Source organism: Hypomesus nipponensis, chromosome 5 (assembly GCF_054491055.1).
Source record: "Hypomesus nipponensis isolate SF chromosome 5, ASM5449105v1, whole genome shotgun sequence".
In the NCBI taxonomy this organism is placed as follows: domain Eukaryota; kingdom Metazoa; phylum Chordata; class Actinopteri; order Osmeriformes; family Osmeridae; genus Hypomesus; species Hypomesus nipponensis.
In genome coordinates, this window is record NC_140365.1 from 8,731,735 (window position 1) to 8,759,279 (window position 27,545).

Consider the following 27,545-nt stretch of genomic DNA (forward strand, 5'->3'; position numbering starts at 1 on the left):
GTGTTTATTTCCCTGTACTGACTCTCTTGCACCACCTAGTGGGCATGAATACAGCATGCTCAAATGTTGACAAAACCAAGCTATTTCCCTTGAAAGTCTATAATTGTAGAACATGCTGGTTTATTAATAATTGGAAACCATAGGAGGAATAAAACTACCTCACCAACAGCAAACTATTAATTGAAAGTGTGTAGATTAGATTTAGAGAGTCATGCTCAAGGGATAATGTAGTACAACACTGCATTGTGATTTGCATAGATATTTGAAGCTCAGTTATACAAATTACACAGTAATATCTTTCTCTCCCACCCCCATTTGCTTTCTCTTTCTCTCTCATTCTCTCTCTCTGTCTCTCTCTCTCATCCGACAGTGACATTGCCATTTCAGGCTCCAGCTTGCCTTCGTTCCAAAGCTGCACAGTTCTCCGTGGTGAAGACCAGATCCTGTAGACAGAGATATGAGGCGTGTGAGTCCAATAAAATGAGAGTGCGATAAAGCCCTTCACATAACATTAAGCAGAATCGGTGGCGTTAGGATAAAACATTAAAACAGCAATCGTGAGCTGAGGAACAGTGTTCTATGAAAGCACAAGCATGAAAGGGTTGGAGCGAAGGACTGAAACGAGTCGTTCACTTCAGGGACTATGAAACCAAGGCTCCTTTAAAGTCTACAGGGGTGTTCATGGAGGTAGCCAGGACGGAAAACACATGAAAGGGATTTGTAGTGCTATAGATAGTCCATGCCTTCACCACCCCCCCCCCACACACACACACACACACCCACACACAGACACGCACACACACACACTGAACCCGTTACATCAGAAGCCATCACTTATTCATGTCACACTGGAGTTATACTTGACTTTTCACCAACTCCCCAACAGAAAAAGCAAGGCCTAGCGGTCACTGAGGGCGGTCATCGGTGGGGGAGTTGTGCCTCGACCACGGTAGCGTCTTACCCCGTGACACCTCTGGGACATGATCATGTACAGCTGGCGTGTGGTCACCCCCAGCCACCTCACTTCCCGGGTGTAGGCACAGCGCCTCTCGCGCAGGCCCTCCACCATGGAGATGTAGCTCCTCATCTTGGCCATCACGCAGCCGTTCTGTCGACACACAGAGCACACCGGACCTCGTGTGGACACCGCGGGCGTGGGGTGCAGACCGAGCACTGACATGTAGAACATCTCCAATGCAACCTCGGAATCTTTCGTTGCCCCAAGCGCGTGTTTGGGAAACACAGCACGGACAAGTCGCGGAGGGTGCGCGAGACAGGACAGCTGGACAGTGTCGTGGTCATACTCACGTGGACGTCTATGTAGAGATCAGGCATGTGCGACATACAGCGTCTCTATGGGGCGAGACACATCGTACACGTCTGGCATCTCCCAATCGAGTCGTTCGTCGCCCGAAGCAATTAAAAAGTGCTCGGCGCTCAATCTCTTAATAATAGCCCCTTAGTCACCAGTATTGGGAGAAGGGACTTACGGTTTCCGGAGCGTTCTTGATCTCGGCAGCTCGCTGGGTGATTTCCCGTGCCATCTGAAGCACCTTGGTGTAGCACGTAGGGGGGTTGGGGTAGCCCAGGACCAGGGGAGCCAGGGTCATGGCTAGCAGAATGTGCACCGAGAAAGCCATGGCTTCAGATGAGAAGCTATGCTCTCACGAGCTCTATATATATCACCGTAATGTACAAATTTAAACATGCCCAAATTCTTATGTTTACTCCAAAACATTGCTCAACGAGACAGGTATTTGTGTGTTTGTGTGTGGGGGTGTGTGTGTGCGTGTTTGTTTTTGTTGAGAACAATGGAGCTGATTGGAACCATTACTTGTCGAAGCCAGTTGATCACTATCAGTGTGTTCTCCCCTTTCTGTAGAGCAACATGTCTGCTTTTGCAGAACGACAAGATAAAGTGTTGCATCAAGGATTTGATCGATGGGAGACTGAGAAACACTATTCTGTAACCAGGAAAAACAAATGTGAAGCTATTAATGTTTGGGCCAACAGTCTTTGTGTGATTTGGCCTACGGACTTGTTCGGCTGGATATAGGGGCTTGTGATTAGCAAGAAAAACCCAGTAAACTATACTTGATGCATAATGTCTACAGGGAAGACAACAATATAATATGCCTGTTACTGTGTGGGCCTCGATTATGCTTTTCCTCGTCTGTGAAATCATAGACTATCGCTAAGATGAACCCTACTCTGTGACACGGAATCCAATACATGTGATGCATACAGATCATATCATGAGTAGATTGACGACGGGCACAGCATATCTATCAGCTCATAATTGAACATGAGCTCCACCAAGTTTCTGCACGGAAAGCCCTCAGTCATTGCCTTTCAGAAGCCGTGTGGGACGATGTGGTGTAATGCCGTATCAACGTTCCTACACTAGGTGGCGCTGCACTCACTAACATGGCCCTGCAAAGCCTCCATAGCTTTTTATGTGAATGTATAATTCAGAGGATAACTCCTCGCCATGTTTGAGTTGTAGACTACTGGGAGCATGAACACTCCTCTCTTCATTTGACAAAATGAGAAATGATTGGTAAACTCAAATACAAAAAGACATTTGAAAACATCCAGTGGCCTAGGCTACTTAGTCTAATATACTTGCATAGCACATGTTCAGGCTGGGCAGGTCTGGGGTGACATGGTTATTACTCACCCCATCTGAAAGAGTACTTTCTGATGTGCCAAGTGTTTAATCAAAGTTTGGCCTGGTTGTGAGTGATGATGGTTGCCCTGAGTATATATGGAGGTTATAGCTCCAGACCAGTCACATAAAGATGGATGGTTGAGAGTAAACTCATTTTGGCATGATAAGCCTGTCGAAATAAAGGGGGTGCACAGTAAGCAAATCTCTCACCAAGCAAGCCCTTTCAATGACCTTGGCCTAGTCAATTAGAGGTGCTGTAGGCCTACTGCCATGGTACGCCGTTTAATTAATTAATGCCAGCTCAAGTCCAAGTATAAAATACATCAAGTTGAACGTTTTTTATTGGTGATATAAAGTTAGCCGTTTCATGCATAGCCTTAAATCGACAAAGTAAACAGCTCACTGCCTCTGTTTCAGAAAAACTGCTGCCTTTGGAGTAAACCATTTTCAGTTTCTTTTAAAATGCGTTATAAATGTCCAGTTTGCCTGTAGCAGTTTGCCTGGTGGTGATGATTAAAACAATCAGATACGATTTGACGAGATGAGTGAAACCTTATGTCGGTGAATTGGTGAGCTGGCTAGTCTTCTGGACATTAGGCTATAAACATTGACAGAAGGCACGGGACATCCTCAAGAGAAGCTGCATCGCATATTCAGTCGGGATACCGGTGTGCGTGCAGTCTGGAGGTCACTCGTTCTGCTGCCTGCCTAGCTCTCTTGTGCAACGAAGTGGGCTACTTTTCCCATTTGCTGTGTATTCCCTTGATGGTAAACATATTAAACGGTCAGAAAGAAAAAAGACAACGACGACTCCCATCGCACTTTTTGATCAAGCGGCTCATCTCTACGTCGTCGTTTTCAACTCTTCCCCACAGTTCTCTGAGGCGGCAGGTGTCCGGATGCGTCGTCTTAACAACAGTCAAGAGATGCGCGAGCTGTCCCGTCTTTCATCAAAACTGGATATGGCATTTATTTACAACATCACCGGCGGCATTGATCGGTAGGTTTTCAGGCTTGTGCCACTGCCAGGTTGACCAACTGCCTTATTTCTATTCAGTATACGTGCTGTGTATGCTGTGGTATAGCCGGACTCAAGTGCCAGTCGGCAATGCGGTGTCTGTGGACTTCAGCAGCATCCGCGTAGTTGGAAAAGGTCCTGTAGTTGTTGGACCACAATGACCACCCACGACTGTTGTTTGGACATAGCCTAATGCCAATGAAGACCTTATCAAAGATACCTTAACTAGTATCTTGTTTACTGCATTGGTTTGGCTTGTTTATGCATTCGTTTCGTTTGTTTCAAATGTTCCACACTACACAACACAAACGACAGCCTACCACATTATAACTGAATTCAAGTCAATTATTTTAACCCGTTTCTTGTTAGGTAGGCTAAGACATTTAGGCTAAGGTGTGGCATAAAATAGCTTTATGTCTGTTCCGATGGGACATAGTACGGCACTATTATGTGCTGCGCATACCGAATAGTCTGCCTTCAAACAATGCCTCGTCAACACCGACAGTTCACGAGATTTCAAGAGATGCTTAGTAATGCCGACCCAGTCAATATCATAGAGTGCATGTTGATTTAGGATTGCCTTGATTTGCGCTGAGGGATGGGTATGACAAAGACTTCTTCAAGGTTGCCTACAGAATGTGGGAGCTGAAGTTTGGCGCTCTATGCTTGCTCCCCGTGGGAGTGGGCAGTTTGAAGGATTTCATTTATTTTATGCCAAATAACCCAACTATAAATCAAAGTAAGGAAAGGAGCCGCAGTAATGTTCCAATTCCAGTCTTTTTTTATTTATTTTTTAAGAAAAACTAATCTTGTACAGTAATTCATCACTTTGCTGGCTGCAGCATGGCGTGAAATGACCCCATCAGCTAAAAAGTAGTATAATATTCAACTTTGTTCAATCAAATATAACTTTACTAAATTAAGGAATTAAAAAACACATTCACTGGAGTTCTACATCTTGATTCAATAGTGCTTGAAATTGAACAGTAGTATGATTTTAGAACCCCACACACACACACACATACACACACATACACACCTCTGATTATGTGATCATGTTTTTCCTTCCTCCTTATAGGTTAGAATCCCATTGAGAGGAGGGGGTCGGAGACTGTGCTACGCTATTGGAACCCCTCCCCTCTCCCCCTCCCATCAGACACACACACACGCACGCACACACAAACACACGCCAACAAGCAGCTCTGCAGAGTGGCCCCTTCAGAGCCAAACCCACCGGTGTGCTAGGATATAGTGATCCGGGGCATGTCCACTTCTCTGTGGGAGAGCTATTCCGTGCTGAGTTAAGTGGACCGGAGGACCCAAGTGGAACAGATCGACATGGGGCTCGGACAGTCCAGCAAGGCGCCTGTCAGCGCCGACACCGCAGAGGGTGAGCATAACGAGGGCCTCCGATGACAATCTAAGCTTCGCTGGGATTTCATGTGGGATATTGTGTCTGTATGAGGCTTCGGAAATGAAACAAGCTCCGTATAGGCCTGTGTGCTCTACGCTAAAAAAACCCTAACAAGAAAAAGACATGTACAGGATTCGGAGACAGATGGAGAATTATGCTGATTGCTGTTTTCAAGGTTGCCAGTCATTTAGTTGCTTGTGGGCTTACTGCAGCTATATAGCCCCAGGCTCAACAGTTAGACAAGATGGAGTGGATTTGTGGAAGGAGTCCTTTTGAAATGTATTCACTTTTGGCAAAAGCTCCAGGATTATTTCAAGATAAGGTGGTACCCCAACATTTCAAGGGCTCTTTCAGCACCACTTTGTATTAAAGCCATTCGATTTGTGGTAGTTTATTTGACATCAAAAGTGTTCTCTCCTCTCCAGGGGCTGATTTGATTTCCCAGGAGGGTCATCCTCTTTGGACTTAAGAATTGTTCATTCAAATATTTATGTTCGAGTCATGAGACTGAAAATATTGCGATGGGAAAAATGTGCTTACCTATTATAGTACACGGATCATTTATTTGCAACAGTAATCCCAAAGAATTAGCAAACATAAATGTAGGCAACACTGAGTGATTTAAACACAAGATTGCAGTTTACAATAGTGACATACTTGTTACTATACTTTGTTTGGTCCCACCTGTTAGAGTAGAGCAGTCCACCAAAGTCACACTTTGAGCACGGCCATTGCTTCAGAGATTTCAAGTCCCAGATTGTGACATGCACAATCGTCAGGTCAGTACAACTGGAGTGGTCCTTGACATTGTTGTGGCATTGACATTGCAGCAATGCTACTATTTGTTGCCGGTGCCCTATATTTGCTGCTGAAAGCCCTGGGAATTGGACTCCAGGAGAGAGAGAGAGAGAGAGAGAGAGAGAGAGAGAGAGAGAGAGAGAGAGAGAGAGAGAGAGAGAGAGAGAGAGAGAGAGAGAGAGAGAGAGAGAGAGAGAGAGAGAGAGAGAGAGAGAGAGAGAGAGAGAGAGAGAGAGAGAGAGAGAGAGAGAGAGAGAGAGAGAGAGAGAGAGAGAGAGAGAGAGAGAGAGAGAGAGAGAGAGAGAGAGAGAGAGAGAGAGAGAGAGAGAGAGAGAGAGAGAGAGAGAAAAGAGAGAGCGAGAAGAGGGATAGTCACACCTAGAAACGTTGATTTAGCACGTCAATAGCTCCAAGTGCTTTAGTAGATCATTAGGGGCAGGATTGGGGATAGAGTGTGGCTGTTTACAACCGACTGGCACCCACACAGGGATGACAGGAGGGAAGTAAGAAATAACAAACGACATCATTATTTACCAGCTCAGGGTACCTTTTAAAGCGGCCATCAGTGCTCAATGCATCATGGCTGAAAGACACCGTTTGGTTTCTGGTTCTTCTGTCTCTGGAATCCTTGGTGTTGCATAAAGAATCATCCCTTATCCAATATATATATACATCCATATATAAGGGATGGTGCTAGCCTTCATACATTTATAAACATACTGTTTACAGAGAGAGAGAGAGAGAGAGAGAGAGAGATCCCATCCGCAAAGGCATGGGTGTCACAAGCGGTGTTTGGGCACGACCTTCGACGTGTCCGTTGGGGATCACGCGTGCCGCGTGTGACGCGCTCTCTCGCAGCTGATCATGCCTTATTCACGCTTCGCCTGCACAGGGACCCAAAGGGTTCTGTTTCACTCTGTCGCCACAGCAACCGCATGACTGGCAACTGGGCCTCTCCCAGAGAGAGCTTCCTGTCTATGACCAAAACAGGAGAGGGGGGGGGGGGGGCAGGGTAGAAAGAGTGCTGCAACCATTAGAGTGCTGGTGTTGGACAGCACTAATAAATGCTGGAAGGTTGCGCAAATTGTTTGGGTATATTAGCAAGTAGATCATTTCCCTTATAAAAACCTGCTCGGGTAGGGCTCCCTCTAGGTAGACCGGAGTCCAGCTCTGCCCCATATGTGCAGCCTGGTTCACCCACACGGCTCCTCCAGGGCCACTCCTGCCCACCGCCCCCCTCTCCACTGCTAAACACACGACTCAGCTCTTCTCCTCTCATCCCTGCCCTCTCATCCCTGACCACAGCTGTCCCCTCTGAAGAAACCCATCAGAACCGGATCTCTCAGTCACCCTGGGAAATTATCTTGTTTACCAAGAGACAGGGCCTCATATGGTACTCCTCAGAGTAGGTCAGGTAAACACTCCAACACAGATACCGAGTCGAGGAAGCCTCGCTGATTCGTGACTAACGGAGCATGTCATTAACTGTCACATCCCATTCATCCAATCAGAGAGGGGCAGGTGAGGTGTCACAGCTCGGCTGGGCCACCTCAACCTGGTGTGGTTATGAGTGTGTGTGTGTGTGTGTGTGTGTGTGTGTGTGTGTGAGAGACATGGTGGGGGACCATACAGTGGGCGGCACCATGGGATACGGTGAAGAGAAGAGAAGGCTAACCTTCTGTCCCTGTTGCCATGGCTAGCAGAGGCAGCGACGTCATTTGACTGGACTTGTTTTGGTATTAGTCAGATAAGAAGGTGAACCCTGGGTCAGACCTTGAGTGAATTCTAAAAGCGAGAAAAAGAAAGAGAGAGAGAAACTGCTGAAAGTCAGCTGAATGTCTTTCACCGAAGAAAAACACGCCACGTCTTTGAAATGTCCTTTTGTCAAAGCTTATTGTCATCCTCCGGAATATTATATAAATGACCTAGGTAGCGTACCGCTCGCAAATGTCTTTAGTCAGTGGACTGTGCTGCCAAAAAAACGTGATCGTGGCACAACTGAAATGAGCTAAGCAAAAGGGCTTATCCAGCTAGGCTGACTCTTCCAGTTTCGATCCTTTTCCTGTCTTCAACTAAACACCCTCCATCACTCTTGGTCAAAATGCAGCTGAATGTTAGTTTTTCTCCTCATCGTTTTCTCTGCTCTCCTTGATATAAACGATCCCCCATTCAGAAAGAAAGAATCATATCCTGATTACATTTCCTCAATATTTTGACAACTATTTAATGATACCTATGCTTTTCCCCTACAGTCAACTTTGACCACTTCCAGATTCTACGTGCTATAGGGAAAGGAAGCTTTGGAAAGGTAAGTTTTACTGCCCAGACTCTAAAGCCTACGTAGTGATAATGTTATTGGAACACCCTTGCACACAGCTCTGTGCTTGGGCGCAGCTCCTGATAAGAAACCTCCAATTAAAGCGGAGCATTCCACAGACGTTCCGTTTATAAGATCTAATCATGGCTTTGGTGATGGAACCTGTCAGTAGATTCACTCTCATTTGAAGACCATAATCCACTTCCATGTGGACTTTATAGTACAGTTAAAAACCGACGCTCGTCGGATGGAAACACGACACTAAATCACGTCCACCTCCAAAACACATAAAGGCGTCTTCCGATACTGGGACGCTGCTTGTGCTCCACAGGTGTGCATCGTGCAGAAGAAGGACACCAAGAAGATGTACGCCATGAAGTACATGAACAAGCTCAAGTGTGTGGAGCGGAACGAGGTGCGGAACGTCTTCAAGGAGCTCCAGATCATGAAGAACCTGGAGCACCCCTTCCTCGTCAACTTCTGGTATTCTTTGTTTGTCGCCGTTTTGGCGCGCGCGTGCGCAGGAGAGAGTGGGAACGTAGCGTGTGGCGAACGTGTCTGGGAATGGGAGCGCAGCGTATGTGTGTATGTATGTGTGTACGTGTAAACAGAGTGCGGGGCGCGTGTAGGTATGCGTGCGTGCGGGCAGAGAGAGAGAGAGTGCGAGTGCGTTGTGTGTGGGAGGGGCATTATTGAATGTTCACTCAAAAGCAACTTACTGTATGAGAAGTTTTTCAAGAAAAGATGTTACCTTGAGATCCAGTACGTTCCGGCTGTACAGCAGTTTCTCCAGTTTCACGTAAAACGTTGCCAAGTTTGACAAGAAAAGAGGACAAAACACGAGTAAAAAATAAACAAACTCCCTTTCAGTCGGTGTCCATGGCAAGCATTGTACGCTTATACACACATCACATACTGTGTATATTGCTTTGATGTGCTGTGTTTTCTAGAGACGGGCTTCTGACCGTTAAACCAGGGATGGTACGCCTTTCAAAAGGGGGTCGGAATCCATCAAGGGCATTCCCCCCCCTGCTTTTCTCACCCCTGCGAAGCTGCTAAAAGGACGTGGAGCTCACGCCCCCAGACCAGAGAGGGGAAGCACTTCGCAAGCCAGCCGCATGGTGACACAGAGAGACAGGAAGTGAGGGGGGAGGGGAGTGACTAAGGAGGATGAAGAGCAGCCGTCCTTACTGGGCGGTCCACCCCCACTGCCTGGTCAAGGGGCCCAGCCTCGCATTGGATCGGATCTCTCCCCATTCTCCAATTAGACCTCACTCTCATTCATCAGCTATGTAATTACCAATGCCCCATAGGCACTTACATTGTATGTTTGGTTCTGCCCCCCCCCCCCCCGGCCCCCAGAAGAAACATGGCCGCCCTGATTTGATGTCTCTTTGAGATCGTTAACAATTAGATGATGAGATGGGTTCGACTCCGCTTAATCTGACTTTGAGGGTCTCTATGTCCTTCTCTTTATCTCTCTCTTTCTCTCTCCTTCTCGCTCTCCTTCAGCTGTGTCTCTCTTTGTCTCTCTGTTGCTATCGCTCTCTCTTTCTCTCTACCATTAAGTGTGTCTCTGACCATGCTTCTCTCTCTGTCTCTCTGTCTCTCTGTCTCTCTCTCTCTCTCTCTCTCTCTCTCTCTCTCTCTCTCTCTCTCTCTCTCTCTCTCTCTCTCTCTCTCTCTCTCTCTCTCTCTCTCTCTCTCTGTGCCTCTCTTTCAAATTCTCTATCTTTGTCTATGTCTCTCTTTCCCCTCACTCCCAAATCTCCTCTCGGGAAAACACTCCATTATTCCAGACAGTGTTGGCAGTGTAGTCTACAGCATGTCTATGACTGAATCAATAGCAATCTATTAATTACAATTTTGAGGGTAATAAGCAGAAATGTCCCACAGCGGTTCTGAGGAGAAGGAATGGACCAGCTCGCGGTGTGGGACAATAAATCCAATACAAACGGAGGGGGAAGTTAATGCTTTTGGCAGCGCTGGAAGGGCCCGCGGGCGAAGGGAGATTTCCCTGAGAGATATGCTTGGGTCAGCTCCGCTCCACGCCGCTCCGCTCAGCCGCGAGGGGCTCTGCGGACGGTTGGCGCAAGTTATGATTGTCCCGGATGACGCCGTTCAAGGTCACTGGTGGCGGGTTATCGCATGCGCGCCCAGGCGCAGGGAAGAGAGAAAGAGAGAGAGAGGCTGGGACAAAAAAGGGAGAGGGCTGATTCTCTCCTCCACCCACACACTTTTTTTACTCTCCTCCTTTCCCTCCTCTACTCCCTCGTCTCCTGCCTTTCCTCGTCAATCCTCCCCTCCTCTCCTCCCTTCCCTCCTCCTCTGTACTGCAGGGTCACCCCCTCCTCAGGTGTGGTGTATGAGACAGCAAGTCTCTCAGCCCAACTCTGTTTGAACACAGAGAGTGTCCGTGGGCGACAGATGTACCATATGGACGCTGTTTTGCCATCTGGCTGTTTTTATGATCTCTCTGCGTTCCTAAGAATGGCGCATTTCTAAAACGCATCCATTTCAGAACAGTGACACAGTTCTCCAGGTCGAGTATCTAGCAATTTGGTCTCATGGGTGTCGTCGGTTGATGCGTGGGCGACTTTGGTTTGATACCTGATAAGTCCTAACATGCATGTAGCCTCCGGTATAGTTGAAATGAACACCCTTTCAGCTATTGAAACTCAGTTCTCCACACAGAGAGACCTGTGTTTTGTGTTATGGTGACGGTGATGTGACTACCAGCCTGGTGTGGTCGACGCTGATGTGCCAACGTCAGGGGAGCAGCCTGTGTGCACGCTTGTCTCAGTGCCAGTTGGTACGGGGAACCCTGTTTGGCAGTGGCCCCTCACAGACGGGCATCTGGCTGGGGGAAACCTCACACTGTGTCAAGGTGAGCATCAGAGAGGAGAGAGGGAGGAAGGCTAGGGAGGGAGGGAGGGAGGGAGGGAGGGAGGGAGGGAGGGAGGGAGGGAGGGAGGGAGGGAGGGAGGGAGGGAGGGAGGGAGGGAGGGAGGGAGGGAGGGAGGGAGGGAGGGAGGGAGGGAGGGCAGGGAGGGAGGACAGGGAGGGGCCGGGGGGGAGAGAAGAAAGGGGGAGAGAGGGAGGAGGGGAGAGAGTAAAGGCAGAAAAGGGGGCAAGGAAAAGAGAGGGGAGCGAGCCTGAGAGACAAATAGAAAAGCACGGAGAGAGCGAGCGAGAAGGCGAGTGAGAGATTGAATGACAAAGAGAGGAGAGAGAGAGGGTGCGGGAGAGAGTTTGCACTCTGTATAAACACGCCATTCACGATCTTCCCTGAGACTGCCACTGTCACCCAGTATCTGCCTATAGCGTGGGTGAAGCGCTGTGCCGTTTCAGTGGTGTCCGTTCTCCCTAACCTCTCTCTGGTTTTCCCCTAGTGGACTTGGACAACTCTGTTAGATGTTAGACCAAAACCACAGGCTACTCTGAATGCCACGGTAATGGGGCTTGACTGGCCCTGGGACCTACTGTGCTGATGCAGTGTGTGGTTTTATGCATGGGTGTGTTTGTGTGTGTGTGTAATCTGGCTAGAGCTCAGACACTGATGGAAGAGATGTTATCACAGCCAGGTTTTCAGTCCAGCTTCCCATGCTGTGTAGTGGCCAACTTCCACAGTCAGGTCTTCTTGTCGGACTAACATGGACCGCATTCCGAAGAAGACTATGCAGTACTCCGAACAGAAAGCTCCAAAACCTCTTCCCATTAGCATTCTCGTCGAGTCGGCCTGACTTTCTCGTTCTCGGGTATTCTTTCCCAGAATACCATTACATCTCTACAGCATACTGCACACAGACCCTGCTTCTAACTTCCTTGTAAGTCGCCCTTCTCTTTCCTCATAACCCCTTTGCCAACCGTCTCATCTTCCGTCAAGGTTCTCCTACCTTCACTCCACCTTAAAGGCACGTGCTGTGGAGCCCCTCGTATAGTTTGGAAAACAAAGGGCTTGTCGCACTGTTTGCAGTTTCGAGAGGGCGCTGTGCGGAGAGGAAGGTCCTACTACAGGGATTCAGGATATCTGGCCTGGGCCGGGAATGGAACAGAAATCAAATGGGCTGCGCTGGGACGGACTAGGGATGGAATAGGCTGTGCTGTGCTGTGCTGAAGGGGTCCAGCTCAGTGGACTATGCTCAGAAGCGCGCCAGAGCGGAAGCTAAAGCTGGACTCCCTCACACCCCTGGCCCCCACATCAGGGACTGTTGGGGTGGGTTGGGGGGTGGGTGGGGGTGGGTGGGGGTGGGTGGACAGCAGCTGAGAAAGCATTCGCTTCTGACTGGTAGGAGTCGCTCGGTTTAAGAGGGGATGGGGCCAGATGGACTAGGTTCTTTACCTCATCTGTTCTCCAGTGGCTGTCCGGTCAGCTAAGGTATTTCAGAGAAGTGCGTGGGGGGGGGGATGCGTGTGAGCATGTGCATGCTCGATTGCTCCTGCGTCTGCATACGCGGGGGTTTGGGTAGGTGTGATGACCTCATCATTTGCAGTGTATTCACAACAACGCGACGGCACACCGACTCCTTCCTGTCACGGGAGCGTTGATTCGCGGCGGGTTGTTTTGTTCTCCGGAGGAGCTGTAAGGACACGCAGGATTCTCAGACGCAGCTCACAACGTCAACCATTTGATGAAAACACAAAGGTTGCCATTTGTGAGTCATTTGGGGAGGTAGGACTTCGATCGTGGTGCTTTGTGTGGTCATTCCTCTTGGAGAAGCCATTTTCTAGAGTATGCTATCTCTCCCTGGGGTCTGGCTGTGGTTTTTTGCTAGTCCATTACAGGTCCTCTGGAGGTAGCATCTCTGTAAAAGCTGACTGTTGGCCTGAAGGGCAATTGAGGGTCACGCCAAACTGCATATGTAGCACAACAAACGGACCAGAGATAATTCATGCCAGGCAAAGTAATGAAATCCCCCCATGCTTCAAGATAACGTCCAGGTGGCTCTGCTCTTGCCCCTGCCCGCTGGTGACGCCGGTGGCGAAAGTGCATTGTCGTGTTTTTTTTTCCTCCCCCTCCTGTCTGACGCAGTGTTCCAGCTGAACGGTGGACGTTTTTCGAATGCGGCTCTCGTGGACACGTTTCCCAAATTGAAATTTGGAAGCTATTTTCTCTTCCTGATCTTTCTCGTTTTTGTCACTCGGCGTCCTGGGGTTTGACACTCAAATGACGAGTGTCAAAACCGTGAGCCGTTAAGCCTTTAACAGCTCACAAAATCTGCGTTCGGTGTCTTGTGCCGCCTGACCGATGGCCCGGTGAAGAACCGACTTCGATTCAAAACGTCGCCGGAACTCACGCCTCCGCATCCAGACAACGCCGCGTAGCGACACCGCATCCACCCACGGCCTTGCTCGCGTTTCCAAAACCTCTGTATCTGACCAATCAGCGTGGAGCTTACATGCTCTTATCAGAAGCAGTGGATCGTATGACGCTTCCATTGTTGAGATACACCTTAAGCTGGGTTCTGGACCTTAATGACTTCGATGGCTAATTCACGAAGACTGGGAGGTCCTTTATTCATATTCAGAGGCAGTAGGTGGTCTTGAGGCAGCGAGTCAGAGGGGAAGCCCTGCCTTGTCTCCCTCTCAGTGGAGTGTCGTTTGCCAGCCAGCCTGGAGCCAATTGCGATTAGCTTCGCTCAAATGTGGCCTAGCCCATCACAGTCCTCTTAATTGGGATGAGGGGGATGGGAGGGGGTGGATCTGGAGCATCAAACAGATACCAGTCAATATGTTCGTTCTGGTGATTGGCTGAGGCCCCTCAGCGGTTCCCAGGCAAGCGTTGCCTCAGCCAAATACAGGAAGCTTGACGGGTGTCGTCTTGGATGTTTTTACTCTTCTATCTTAAGGTATCGGGAAGTGAAACAATGTGTTTGTGTGTGTGCCCTCGCACGTGTGTGTGTGTGTGTGTCGGGGGAAGTCTGTGTTGAGCTTGCACTCGTGAACTGGCCGGCCTCTCTGTTGGCTTGAAAGTCAGGCTCATTTCCTTCACCACGTCACATCCAAGTGCTTAGGTTTGACCAACTCCTCGCTTTTATAGAGTGTGCCAGGCGAGCAGAAACAAGAAGCCATCAGCCAAGCATAAAAAGCAGATTTTCTACTAGATTAAGCTTCTTTTCTCCACTGCGGGCTGTGTGCAGACCATCGATCCCCTGATAAAACAGCCGTCCGTCCCCCCCTCCTCCGAACCCCGCCTGCACACGACTAGTCTGACCACAGGGTTGAAGGATGTCAGGGGACTGGTCTGGGTCACATCCACGACATGAAAGATAAATGAAAATAAAAGCTGGGGGTTTTTTTGTCTTCGTTTTTCACTCTGCTGGGGAGGAAACCGCTGTTTCTCCAGCTGGGGGAGGAGAGAAAAGTAGCTGTCATATGTAAATGTCTCTGACAGCTCCTGCACTCCTTCAGCTGAATGCTGTGTTAAGAGGGCTTACTCAACCCCTCCAGAGGGAGGGAGAGAGGAAGTGGAGACAGAGAGAGAGAGAGTTAGAGAGAGAGAGTTAGAGAGAGAGAGAGAGAGAGAGAGAGAGAGTTAGAGAGAGAGAGAGAGAGAGAGAGAGAGAGAGTTAGAGAGAGAGAGAGAGAGAGAGAGAGAGAGAGAGAGAAACAGCAAGAGGGAGAAAAGGAGAGCGAGACTAGAGGAATAGCGAATCAGAGAGGGTGCGAGCCAAACTTAGAGATAGGCCCCTTCGACACAGCCTGTCCAAGGCAGGGATGTTGGGCTTCAATGTTGCCTCCCAGTTTTTCCAAAAGGGCCGTGGACCGTCTCAAATGAGACCCTGTCAGGGAGAGTGCGCCTGGTGCTGATGTGATTGTTGCATATTTGATCTCACTGCTCTTTCGGCGCTTCGCTCAGTGCCTCACTCATCATCAGCTACCCCTCACCCACACTCGCACACACGCACACACACACTCGCACACACAAACACACACAGACACACACAGACACAAATACCTACCTCCTTCTGTTCCAAGCTACCCCATCATTTATCAAACTTTCGAGGGTCTCATTCTGACACTCCCCTCACTAACTTTCGCTCGATCTCCTTTTCTTTCTCTCTCTCTCTCTCTCTCTCTCTCTCTCTCTCTCTCTCTCTCTCTCTCTCTCTCTCTCTCTCTCTCTCTCTCTCTCTCTCTCTCTCTCTCTCTCTCTCTCTCTCTCTCTCTCTCTCTCTCTCTCTCTCGCTTTCCTACCTCGCCCTCCCGTTTACAAACGAACGCGCACACACACACATGCGTACGAAACCCTCGCCCGCTCACCGACACCGCCTCGGTCGAGGCCTAGCGAGCCGACTTATCACCCGGGTGTCTGCATGATCGATGGGGCCGCGGGACGAGCCCCGGCCATTCAGGATCATCATCTCCTGTTAGCGGGCGAGGGGGCGTGCTCTTCTTCCTCTCGTCGCCTCCCAAAAAGATGTTTGTCAGGAGAGCCTGGTCGTTAATCTGCCCTCTCGCCTGATGTCCCTGATGCTCTCTGCTGGATTTACTGCCGTTCCTGGGAGATTGCCGTGGGGGGGTGGAGGAGGCTGAGAGGTACCTAGTTCCAGTCAGGGATCCACACTCCCTGACCAGCCCGGGGCCCCTTTACACTCACTGGGTAGGAGGGAGCGTTTGGAGAATTCTGGCGTGGGGTCGGGGGGGGGGGGGTTCATGCGTTTTTGGTGGGGGGGGGGGTGTTTGGGCCTGGGTGAGTGGTGCGTGGGTGTGTGTGTGTGTGTGTTTGCTTATGTGTGTGGGGCTATGTGGTGCGTCGGAGGGTGGGAGTGATGCGTGTGGGGGGGGGGGGGTGTTTGCGTGTGTCTCTGAAGTGGTTGGCCCTTAGACGTCAAGAGGCCTCAGCAACATCGGAGCCTGTGTAGACAGGCTGGAGTCTGCTCAATCAATCTCCATTCACTCACAGGATGCAACAGCGCTGCTCACTAATTAAAGAGGGTCCTTGGGTGTGTGTGTGTGTGTGTGTGTGCATACGTCAGTGTGTGCAGTGGTGAATGGGTGGCATCCGGTTATGATGTTAAAAAAATGATAATCCATCTCATTTCACATCCTGTCAATTCAGGTGCAGGAAGATTTTCATGTTTAATAGATGTGGATGTGTGGGAGCCTTTTAATATAAAACTTCCTGCAAACTTTGAAGTGTATCACTTCAGAGTTCTACCTCAGCTGAGACACGCTCTCAGCAAGCCGGGGTATGCATGCGTAAAATACTTTTTGCACAAATGGCTTCACTGTGCGCTAGGCTAATTAGCCATACGTTACACAAGGAGAAAGGGAGCTCTCTATTGGGACTCCTAGCCAGTAAAATCAATGCTGATTTGTGCAGCGCTTTCTCAGGAGTGGGTTGTGTGCTGATGTAGGTTGACTGTGCATGCCAGTGTTGGATTGATGGATGGATGGAGGGAACTGAAGGGATCGGCTTACATCACACACACACACACACACACACACGCACACACACACACAGGTGTGCGTCTACGATACACTCAAGAAATGCCAACACACATGCAAACGCACCTATGGCACAGAGATATTGATCAAAGTCAGCCCCTCACATACGCACACATCCCCCTACACCCAGACCACACACACGCACACACACACACACATTCCTATGGGATTGAACTATCAATTATTGTCAGACCACACAGACACACACACCTTTGTCTGGCTCCATGACCTGAAAAAACATTGATATATTTCAATGAAAAAACAGAACATGAACTCCACTTCTTCATCTAGTGATGAATAGCTGTCTGGTATTCGAATATCAAGACGTGCCCCTGGCTTTAGTTAAGAGCTTGACTGCCACGCAGATGATTTGCAAGGACAGCGATGTTAGACCTTGCCGAACTATGCAGGACTAAAGACTACAGTTTGATAGCTAACCAAGAGATTCGTTATGACAGCCTGATGTACTTGGACTGTGTGTGAATGAGTGGATGAGACACACAGTCATCATCCCCAGGAAGTTTGTATAAGCATGTGTCTATTCAGGTGTGTAGATATATTTTCTGTCTCTTGTGTGACGCATTTTGGGGCTTGAGCTAACCAGTTCCATGAAAGCAGCACTTGTAAAGATGCACAAAGATAAGAAAGTCTTCCTGACTCCCTCTCCTCTCTTCTCCTCTCCTCTCTTCTTCTCTTCCCCCCACTCTTCAACTCTCCCTCTCCTCTCCTCCCCCTCTTCTCTCCCGTCCTCTCACCTCTCCCTCTCCTCCCCCACCCCTCTTCTCTCCCGTCCTCTCACCTCTCCCTCTCCTCCCCCACCCCTCTTCTCCCCCCCTCCTCTCCCTCTCCTCCCCCACCCCTGCTCTCCCCTCCTCACCTCTCCCTCTCCTCCCCCACCCCTGCTCTCCCCTCCTCACCTCTCCCTCTCCTCCCCCACCCCTGCTCCCCCCTCCTCACCTCTCCCTCTCCTCCCCCACCCCTCTCCACCCCCACCCCTCTCATCCCCCTCCTCCTCTGCCCTCTTTTCCTCCCCAGGTACTCGTTCCAGGACGAGGAGGACATGTTCATGGTGGTGGATCTCCTCCTGGGGGGAGACCTTCGCTACCACCTGCAGCAGAACGTCCACTTCTCCGAGAGCACCGTCAAACTCTACATCTGCGAGGTGGCGCTGGCGCTGGGCTACCTGCGCAGCAAGCGCATCATCCACAGGTGAGGGGCGCCTCATCCTCATCCGACCCCACTCTCCCGCTCAGCCGGGCTTCTCCCAGTAGTCCAAGAGGGCGAGCAGACGACACAGGCTCGTGCCCGGTTGGGTTGGTTCCGAACCACCTCTGCTACCTGCTCCGTGTCAGGTGAAGGCCGGTCGGAGCCTGTGTTCGATCGCCTCTGTCTGTCAGTCGTCCTCTGGGCTCTCCAGCAAGGTCAAAGGGAGGTGGCGCACCTGGCGACTCGGAGTTGCTGAGTCGTGTCTTCAAGAAGTACACCGTACCGTGTTGACAGTAAACTGCTGATGTACTAAGACGTAGGTGCCTCGTTGGATCTGGGATCAGTCCGTGCGGTTTGGGCAGAAATTTGCATCGCAGTGGCAGGGAGCCAAACACACAGAGCCAGCATGGAGATGAATCCAGGCCAACCTTATTACTTAAGTTAAGAGGAAAGATGTCCCCAGGACTTTTACCATGCTTTATCTCCCCCCTAGTAGGCACTCAAGCCCTCCAGCCTTACAGCTCCCAAACCCCCCCCCCCCCCCCCCCCACACCCTCCAAGCCCCCGCCCCCACTCTCCCACCCCCCCACCCCAGCCCTGAGTAGCCAGATAATCGAGGAGAAAGGCCTTTCCGGACCAGGACGAATGGTCCACTTCACTATTCCAGAGGGCCACAATTAATCAAAGCCACCGTAACAAATGACATCATTTAGTGGCGGAACTTAAAGCAGATTACAGTCGTTTCCAGCTGTCCAACCTGGAACCCCCCCCACCCAGGAAATAGTTTGGCTTATCAATTTCGCCATCCGCCGATTGATCCGATGTGTGCCCATTCCAGGCCTCTGGGGAGCGACGTGACTGAAGGTGCAGGTGTTTGTGTCGTTTTGTTTTGATGGAATCGTCCCCTTTTCCGTCAGCATTCATTAGGAGAGGAAAGAGGTGGCTGTTCCTCCTGTTGTCTCATCTGTATGGAAATTGAATACACATTTCCCCCCCTCCCCCCTCCGCGGCAAAAGCCGCGCACGCGGGCTTCGTAGCGCGCGTGCGTGCTTGTTTCCAGGCGGGAGTGTTTCTATTCCTATTTGCGCCCCGGCTCTTTGCGAGGATCTCGAACCGCGCTCATTCGGTTTCTACATCATTCATCGTCAAGAGGACATGAATGATTGAGGACGAGGACGGAGGACCGCGGTGTAGAACGCACGTCGAAGCCCCTCGACGAGCCGAGACGAACGGGGACGTCGACGACGAAGCGTGCCATCGTCGATGATGTCCCCGGAGAGGGGCACCGCGGGGGGTCGCTCATTTGTTTTCCTCAAATCCGCCGATGGATCCTCCGTCGATCTTCCACCCTCTCTGCTTTAGCACGTCCCCCAGTGATCCAGCGAGCCTCTCTAGGGGAGGGCCCAGGCGGTGTGTCGGGCTAGCCAACGTCACCAGCTACGGTAACTAACCAGGGTGAGTTTCATCACCCGCTACTCTGGGGACCTTCAATTATTAACACCTGGCTGCATCTTAATTAGCTGTCTCTTCCGAGACCAACCTCACCAAACAAGCTCTGGAAAGAAGGGAGGAGGGAGGTGGAGAAAGAGGACTGAGGGGTTTGGGAGTGTGTGTGTGTGTGTTAGGATAGCATTACTCCATGCAGTCGGAGTCGAGGCAGTGAGACAGGTCCTCTAGCAGTCTGGCTGAGCCTGAGGTGGCTGTATATCTACAGCGGACCTGCTGTGTGTGTGTGTGAGCGTGTGTGCGTGTGTGCGTGTGTGCGTGTGTGTGTGTGTGTGTGTCTGAGCGTGTGTGTGCGTGAGCGTGTGGTAGCGTGTCAGCGTGTGCGCCCTTGTCCGTGCCGCCGTCGGAACCGAAAAACAGGCGCGGGAAAACACCTTTCCCCCAGCCGTAACCGCGTGTTTTTGTGTAAACTCCTATCACATGAAGCATGGTGTGGCCCAGCTGTTTCTGCCTGCTCGTTTCCAACAGCGACGTCTCACCAGGGATGGAGGGTGCAGGCGATAGGGAGCTCACCCTCAGCTGGCGTCCTTGTCTCCAACAGGGACTCTTTTGCGTCCGCCCCTAAAGTGATTCGTCGTGACAGGCGCGGGTTTCTTGTTTTTGATTAACTCTTTCTCTCTCTGTCTCTCTGTCTCTCTGTCTCTCTGTCTCTCTGTCTCTCCTATTTTACTCGACACTATACCGGATACATATTACACTTTTCTGCCTATCCTCCACACCTCCTCTATCCCTCTGTCCTCCACACCTCCTCCATCCCTCTATCCTCCTCCCCTTGTTCGCCCCCAGCAGGGGCCCTCAGGTTCCCACTCAACTCGACCACCCCAGGAGCGCCTGCTACAGCCTCCCCCTCCCCACAACAGTCCTGTCCACCGCCTCGGGGTTCGAATCCCAGTCCCACCGCACCTCAACACCGTGCCCTGCCACCCAGCCCCTCTCGCTCGTTGCTCGATCCCCAAGCTGACGAAAAACCACGGGCGGCATTGTGACTCAGCCATTGAAGGCAAACGTTCCAAAACCCCTTCCAGCTATGATGTAGGATTGGGCCCGATTATAAGGCAGAATGTATCGTTTCATTGTTCCACGTCTGTCATTTCGGAAGTGAAATCCGTGGAGTGGTCTAGTTGCTTCAGAACAATGAGACGCAGAACAGGGCGGATCCGTTGAGGCGCTCACGCTGGGAACATGGCAGCAGCTCTACCCCCAAGTCTCTGTGGCGGAAGTGGGTTTGGCCGCTCGCAAAGATTGGGTTGTGTGCCTCGGGGTGCTGCTCTACCTCTCTGTCTCTCGTTCTCTCTCTCTTTTGTCTCTCACTCTCTCTTTTCTCTCTCTCTCTCTCTCTCTCTCTCTCTCTCTCTCTCTCTCTCTCTCTCTCTCTCTCTCTCTCTCCCTTTTTCTCTCTTTCTCTCTCTTTTTCTCTGTGACTTTGACTGCGGTAAATAATTAATCAGTGATAATTGTGATTTTAGCTGTGCCTTTTTCAAAATTGCTGCTCTCAGAAGCCCCAGCTCGCTCTCCAAACCGGCCCAAAATGAGACCGGAGCCTCTTCAGACCTGCTTGTCAGGTCGTCTCGCTGCGTCTCACAGCAGCATTGTGTCTATGAATAAGAGATAGCTCCTCTCCTCCTCCTCCTCCTCCTGCCCCTCCTCCGCCCCTCTCCTCCTTCTCCCTCACTAGCAGCAGTCAAGACCACTCTCATTTAACAGATCAAACTACAGTGAGCGAGGGAGCGGGGAGCTTTTAGTCCCCTCTGTCGGAGGCTGGGGGGGGTGTGTGAGGAGTGGGGGCTGTGTGAGGCTGGGGCTTTTAGGCCCCTCTGTCGGAGGCTGGGGCTGCTTGAGGCTGGGGCTGTCGGAGGCTGTATGAGGCTGGGCCTGCCGTCTCTCTGGCTCTTTACACCTGCTAGTGGAGGTGTTTCTCCAGACTCCCACCACCTCACTGTGTCTCCCTGGGGTAGAGGGGGGAGGGAGGGAGGGAGGGAGGGAGGGAGGGAGGGAGGGAGGGAGGGAGGGAGGGAGGGAGGGAGGGAGGGAGGGAGGGAGGGAGGGAGGGAGGGAGGGAGGGAGGGAGGGAGGGAGGGAGGGAGGGAGGGAGGGGGTATGGATGGGGGAAGCTTGGCTGTTGGACAGAGGCAGATCTGAGAGCAGGTCTGGGATGGGGTAAGTGCTGTAGCTCCATGCTGATGGCCCCATTATCAAAGGACCTCTTCTTAGACTGTGGAGCCGTTGGTCGAGAACAGAGGTCTGGAACACACCCCTGCCAAGAGGAGACAGAGGACTGGCGACGTGTGTGTGGTGTGTGTGTGCGTGTGTGTGGTGAGTGTGTGTGTGTGTGTGCTTATGGGAGGGATCCCAGATTCTTCCTTTTCCAACCACCACACCACCAAGCCTGACCTGTGTGTGTGTGTGTGTGTGTACCTGCTCTGTGTTGAGACGGGCTGTTGGTTGAGTCCCAGCTGTCTTCTGTCAGTGTCTCTGGAGCGGGGTGGCGGTGGGGGCGGTGGGGTATCAGATGCCCGGGTGCAGGGGTCAGGTTACCCCTCTCCTCCTGATGGCAGGTGTAATGAGGTCATTAGATCCAGCTAATAGCTTGTTGGGGCAGTGAGGCGGGAGAAGGGCCAGGCCAGATCAGCTTCCCCCGCGCCCGCTTACCGTCAGATAACCTCCATCATCCAGGTACCCCCTCCTTCCCCCTCTCCAGGTAACCCTCTCCATCTCTGGCTCCCCCTCGCCAGGTCCCCTCCCTACCCCCCACCCCCTCCTCCACGCCCACAGTAGGGTAACTAGACACCCTGGAGCCCGTGGTACACACAGTACTATCCGATGTATGTACCTCTCATACCTGAGAACTGTTTCACCACTTCTGGAGGAGAGACAGAGTGAGGGAGAGGAGGGGGGGGGGGACTCAAATTGAGAAAAAGAGAGAGAGAGAGAGAGAGCGAGAGAGAGAGGGAGGGAGAGTGAGATGATGGAGAGTGGAAATAGAGAGAGGGGAGAGGAAAAGAGCAACACAGGGAGGACAGGTGTTTTCGACAGTCAAACTGTCCTTTCCGGAGGGGTTGACGGAGTGACACAGCTGTCACCCTGTGGCCCTTCCGTCTGGCTGGCTGGCTGCCTGTCACATCCATCTGTTGCTCCGGTCCAATGGCGAGATTACGCTTACATCTGCTAATGAATGTGTAGCGCGGGGCCCGGCCGCTTGGCCGCCCGTCACACTGAAGGACGACAGTTCGTAACCCTCCCTGGTGTGTGTGTGTGTGTGTGTGTCTGTGCATCTGGCGCCTGCGTCGGTCGAGTCGCAAACGGACCGTGAGGGTGAGTCAGACAGAGAGAGAGAGAGAGAGAGAGAGAGAGTCTAACATCAATCCGAAAATGTTCTATTCAACTTCCGCGGATAAAGCTCCATCTGTGACCGTCATTCTGTGGAGAGGCTTATCAGGCCGAGCTCGTGGATGCCCTGATAGAAGAGTACCAGCCTGGGAGGACAGGGGATCCTGGAGAATAGACCCGCCGAACAATCGCACCCGTTTTTTTGGGGGGTTGTTGTTAAAGCCGGAACGGCTTATAAAACTCATTGTGTTCCGTATCTCGTCTCCAGACGGTCGTCGTGACAACAGGCCTCCCCCCCCCCCGCGTAATGGCAGATATTAGGGGCTCAGGCGCACCAGCTGCATCCCATAATGATCTCCCATTGATCTGCAGGGCTCTGGCTGCTCTCTGCTTGGCCCCACCCCTCCCACCCCCCACACTCCCCCCACCCTGTTGCTGCCTTCACAATGGAGAGTTGGCCTTTAGCTATGAAACACCTCACCCAGTCCCTCCCTTTACCCTCCTTTGAGGCAAATGCCAGCTAATTAAAGACAACACATGTGGCCTTTTTAACCCCCCGGCGGAGCCAGCCGTGGGTACACAGGGCGCCCAGGAGAGCACCGCACGCCGCCCCCCCCCCCCACACACACACACACACACGTGCGCCGCGGCACAGTCCCTTTGATATGGTAATGACGAGACGCTCTGATAGGCCGGTCGGGGGGAATTAAGAGTCTTAGGGCTGGTGAGCTCAAAGGATGCTGGTTAAGTGGACATGATCACCTGACAAGTTGCTGGGAAGAACACTGGCAGATTAGCTGAGTCACCCATTGGCTTTGCTGGTGTGCGTGCGTGCGAGAAGGTGTGTGTGTGTGTGTGTGTGTGTGAGAACGAAGCCATTTTTTTCCATGTTCATCCTTAAATAAGCATTTTTGGACTCCCCTTTGAAAGCGCGTTCGACTCTACTTTCAAAGCTCAGTTCAAAGCTAAGCTGAAGAAGAGGGAGGACTCTCGAGTGCGCAGACAGACACCAGAGGCTGTGGGGGGGCTGGAGGTTGAGGTGCTTCTGCCTGTCATTAGTGTTGACCTTGGTGGGTCTAGTTAGAAGTCCGGTCTGTCCTAACCTGCTTCTCATCATGAAAAACTGTATGTCTGCATGTCTGTCTGTCCCACTTGTGTGTCTGCTGCGGTGTTCTCATAGCCTTCCCAGCTGCTTCACACACACACACACACACACACACACACACACACACAGGAGATGACTCTGCGAAGAAGAGAATGAGACTTTTGTCTCCACGCCAGCCACTCCTGAGGTGAATAGTGAGCCCTGATGAAGACAGTGACATGGCATCTAGTTTCTGCTAGGCTAACACCTGAACCCCACCCCCAGAACTATCATATGAATTCCGGTAGAGCCCGAGCCTGTGTGATCCTACACCCCTGTTCCGGAGTGTTCCGTCCAGGTCCAGTGAGACAGAGAGTGGGTTCTGGTGGAACTGAGTTTCGCAGGTGCGGCTGTTGTGTTGTTTTGCTCGCGTGTCTACTGATATCGTAACTGCTGACGCTCTGTCGAACAGGCTGCCCCTCAGCACACCCGACCGCAACCTCACCGTGGCTGGACGTGACGCCAGCGTTTTGTGCCCGTTGCTGTGTTTTCCTCTCGCTCTCGCTCTCTCCTGTCTTGCCCCTCCCTCTCTCTCTCGCACTGTCTTTCCTCTCTCTGTCTCCCCTCTCTCCCTCCCTCCTTTGTCTATAGATATATATATATATCTCTTTCTCTCTCTTATCTCTCTTTCCTCTCGCTCTCGTTCTCTGCCTGTGCCAGACAGAGCAGCAGTGGCTGTCCGGACCATGAGACAGCATCGTGGAGGTGACGGAGATGCTCACGGGGAACACGTCTGACTGCTGCATCCGTGTGTGTGTGTGTTTTTCTTTCAGGGACATCAAACCTGACAACATTCTACTGGATGAGCACGGTAAGACCCGCCCGCCATCTCGTCTCTCGTGAGGGGCTCCGACCCTCTCCTGTGTGTCTTCCTGTGGAGCGTCTGTCTCTCTGCGCCGTGGGCCCGCCCCGTCCCGCTGTCATTCAAAGACGCGATCGATGGTCGCGCGCGCGGTGGGAGGGCACGGCGGTGGCCGGAGAGATACGGAATCGGTAACTGACTGGATGGTGTGGATAACGGATGATGTTGTCGCACTCTCCACTGAGCCCGCCCCCCCCCCAGCTGTGTTTCCACGAAACACCCCCCACACACACACACACACCCCTCCTAGCCCTGTGTGACGGAGAGTTCCTTTCAGAGACGGGCCGCTAGCTGGACTAGCCACGCTCCCTTAATGACTCTGCGCCCGCGGAACACAACAGGTGCCGCGGAGGCGCAGCCAAGCCTACCGTGACGAGGCTCAGCTGCAACATCCTTCATCGGTACGCTAATAGAAAAGGGGCACTTTTAATACTCTAGGAATCTATCCTCCTCTCCTCGCAAACAACGCACACACTCACGCCCACACCCGTGAACACGCCCCGACGCTCAGGCCGAAACAGCATGCGAACGCGTGCACGCAGTAACGCCGGCGGGCGAACACACGCACGCACACACACTCTTGACGTCCTGAGGAGGATACTGGGCAGCCGGTTGGAGGACAGAGAGGGGGGTGGGGGGTTATTCGGATGGCAGCCCTTCTGCCTCAACAAAGTAGGGAGAGAGGAACGAAGAAAGGAGGTGGGGTGGAGAGAGAGAGGAGGAAGGGCAGACGGACGGAGGGAACCATGGAGGAAAGGACAGGGAGGATGACGGTGGACGACGAGGAGAAGAGAGTGGGAGGAAGGGAGAGAGAGAGCGTGGAGAGAGAGGGTGGTAACTTGAGCGAGAGGGCAACAATGAGAGAGGGAGGTGAACGGACAGAGAGAGAAAGGCGTGAACGGAGAGAGAGAGAGAGAGAGAGACAGAGAGACAGAGAGAGAGAGAGAGCTGTTGTGACAGCCTCGTCGCTTCCCCCAGGACTGCAGATGTCATCCGCCTCTTGCGGCTGATTCCCCCGGCCCCATTAGCCCGCGCACCTGCGGCCGGCACACCTGCCCTGACCACAGAGACGCTCTGCCGCCAGGTGTGCGCTCCGCGGCCCCCGCACGCCCCGTGGACGACGCACTCCGATGCTCCCTCCACGTCCCAGGCGGCTCCTTTTCCTCTCGTCGCTGCCCTTTTAAGGCTCCGCGGATAGAAACAGCAGCACTGGGAGGATGTTTTTTTTTTTAAGCGCAGCGATTCATCCAACGCAGGTTTATCTTCGGTCCGGTGGGAAATCACTTGTCTTTTTTTATCTTTTTTTTTTTTCTGTCAAAATGATCGACTCTGGCCGCCGACTGAGGCGGCGCTGCTAAACGTCGGATCCTCGGGTGGGGTGTGTCTCTGCTCGGGGAGATGGTGTGACCCTCAACTTGTCCTCCTAGGCGTGCGTGCGTGCGTGTGAATGTGCAGGCATCGGCTTCGCCTCCCTTGCTCACACACACACACACATACGGATCCTAAACAGCGACGCAGACAGTGGCGTGGTGTACGCAGGCACCTCAACCTACACATTCGTTCACACACACACACACACACAGACCTCACGCCACAGAACACACACTGCACCGGTGGGCGGGGTGGGGGGAGGGCTGGGGTCACCCTCTGAAGCGTTGTCCTGGCCAAAGGAGGGATATTTCATCTACGGAAACGCTTCGGTGAAGCCCAGGAGCTGATGGCGCCTTGAAAGATGTCCCCACCTCCCTGCCTAATGTTGCATAGAGCTCACACAGGGGAGACAAACGACCGTAGACTTGTGTAGGTGTCACTCTTGTGGCACCCCCAAAGGTGCCTGTTTCGTCTTCTTCTCCAATTGACGAGCACACACACCGTGTGTGTGTGCATATGCGCGCGTAAACGAGAGAGAGAGAGAGGGAGACAGACAGAGAGAGAGAGAGAGAGAGAGAGAGAGAGAGAGAGAGAGAGAGAGAGACAGACAGACAGACAGAGAGACAGAGAGAGGGACAGGAGGACAGGCTGCGGTGGAAGATAAAAGAGTTGTAGTGTAGATAAAAGATAGGAAAAGACAGATAAGGATGCAGATAGCCGGAGAGAGAGAGAAATGAGTAAGGTTCGAGAGAGGGAAGGAGGGAAAGTGTACTGTATTTGATGCGCAGAGCGAGAGAGTAAGCGCAGAGAGAGAGGGAGAGAGGGAGAGAGAGAAGTAGAGAGGGAGAGAGGTAAAGAGAGAGAAAGAGAGAGAGAGAGCATGATGGCACCTTCCTTATTTCTGCTGGCGTCTCTCAGGCTCCTGTCTTATCTTTAGAGCCCAGCATCTTTGTATAAACAAACACCCATGTTCTGTCCAGCTCCGGGCCTCTGCTTTGCATTCACAGCACCATCTGTGTGTGTGTGTGTGTGTGTGTGTGTGTGTGTGTGTGTGTTTTTGCGAGTGTGTGCTCGAGCAGTGTGATGGAGGGGTATTGGGGCACCCATTCAACCGAAAACAATTGCTCTGCGGCACACACATATACACACACAGAAACACGCACACACACAGACAGCACACACACACACACGCCCCTCATCAGCTAATAAAGGAGGGTGCTCAGTGTGCGTGGCGAAAGCTTCGGGCTATCACCCACCAAGGTGAACCAGTGACTTTGGAGGAGCTTCCTGTCACAGCATCTCTAACCCCCGCCCTCACACACACACACACACACACACAGCCCTAAATAAACATCTCTGTGTTGTATCGTGCGTGCTGGCTTACCATGTGTCCCTTAGGCATTGTATGATGTGGAAAGTCGTAGCTAACTGAAGGTATACCGTGACTATATCATGTGAAA

At 51.9% G+C, this 27,545-nt stretch overlaps 2 protein-coding genes across 2 annotated transcripts in view; one reads left to right on the forward strand and one right to left on the reverse strand.

The window, feature by feature from the left end:
- Positions 1-70: 70 nt before the first annotated feature.
- Positions 71-2,225, reverse strand: cytl1 (cytokine like 1). Its single transcript, XM_084698579.1, has 4 exons — positions 1,491-2,225; positions 1,309-1,353; positions 962-1,108; positions 71-443 (listed from the first exon to the last, which is right to left on the reverse strand). The coding sequence occupies exons 1-4, from the start codon at positions 1,638-1,640 to the stop codon at positions 384-386; spliced, it is 402 nt and encodes a 133-aa protein (XP_084554705.1). The 5' UTR covers positions 1,641-2,225; the 3' UTR covers positions 71-383.
- A 795-nt stretch (positions 2,226-3,020) lies between these two features.
- The window catches only part of stk32a (serine/threonine kinase 32A), a 36,273-nt gene continuing 11,748 nt past the window's right edge, over positions 3,021-27,545 (forward strand). The window contains exons 1-6 of the mRNA XM_084698630.1: positions 3,021-3,671; positions 4,768-5,079; positions 8,154-8,209; positions 8,550-8,701; positions 17,705-17,878; positions 24,626-24,663. Coding sequence (XP_084554756.1) covers positions 5,028-5,079; positions 8,154-8,209; positions 8,550-8,701; positions 17,705-17,878; positions 24,626-24,663 — 472 coding nt within the window. The 5' untranslated portion in view covers positions 3,021-3,671; positions 4,768-5,027. The remainder of the gene's footprint in view (positions 3,672-4,767; positions 5,080-8,153; positions 8,210-8,549; positions 8,702-17,704; positions 17,879-24,625; positions 24,664-27,545) is intronic.

Excerpts from the sequence above, each read along its gene's own strand:
- cytl1 (XM_084698579.1), bottom strand. The coding sequence starts at position 1,640 with ATGGCTTTCTCGGTGCACATTCTGCTAGCCATGACCCTGGCTCCCCTG. Across the intron at positions 1,109-1,308 it reads ATCTCTACATAGACGTCCAC|AACGGCTGCGTGATGGCCAA; the intron begins GTGAGTATGACC and ends GTGTGTCGACAG. Across the intron at positions 444-961 it reads TGTCCCAGAGGTGTCACGGG|GATCTGGTCTTCACCACGGA; the intron begins GTAAGACGCTAC and ends CTCTGTCTACAG.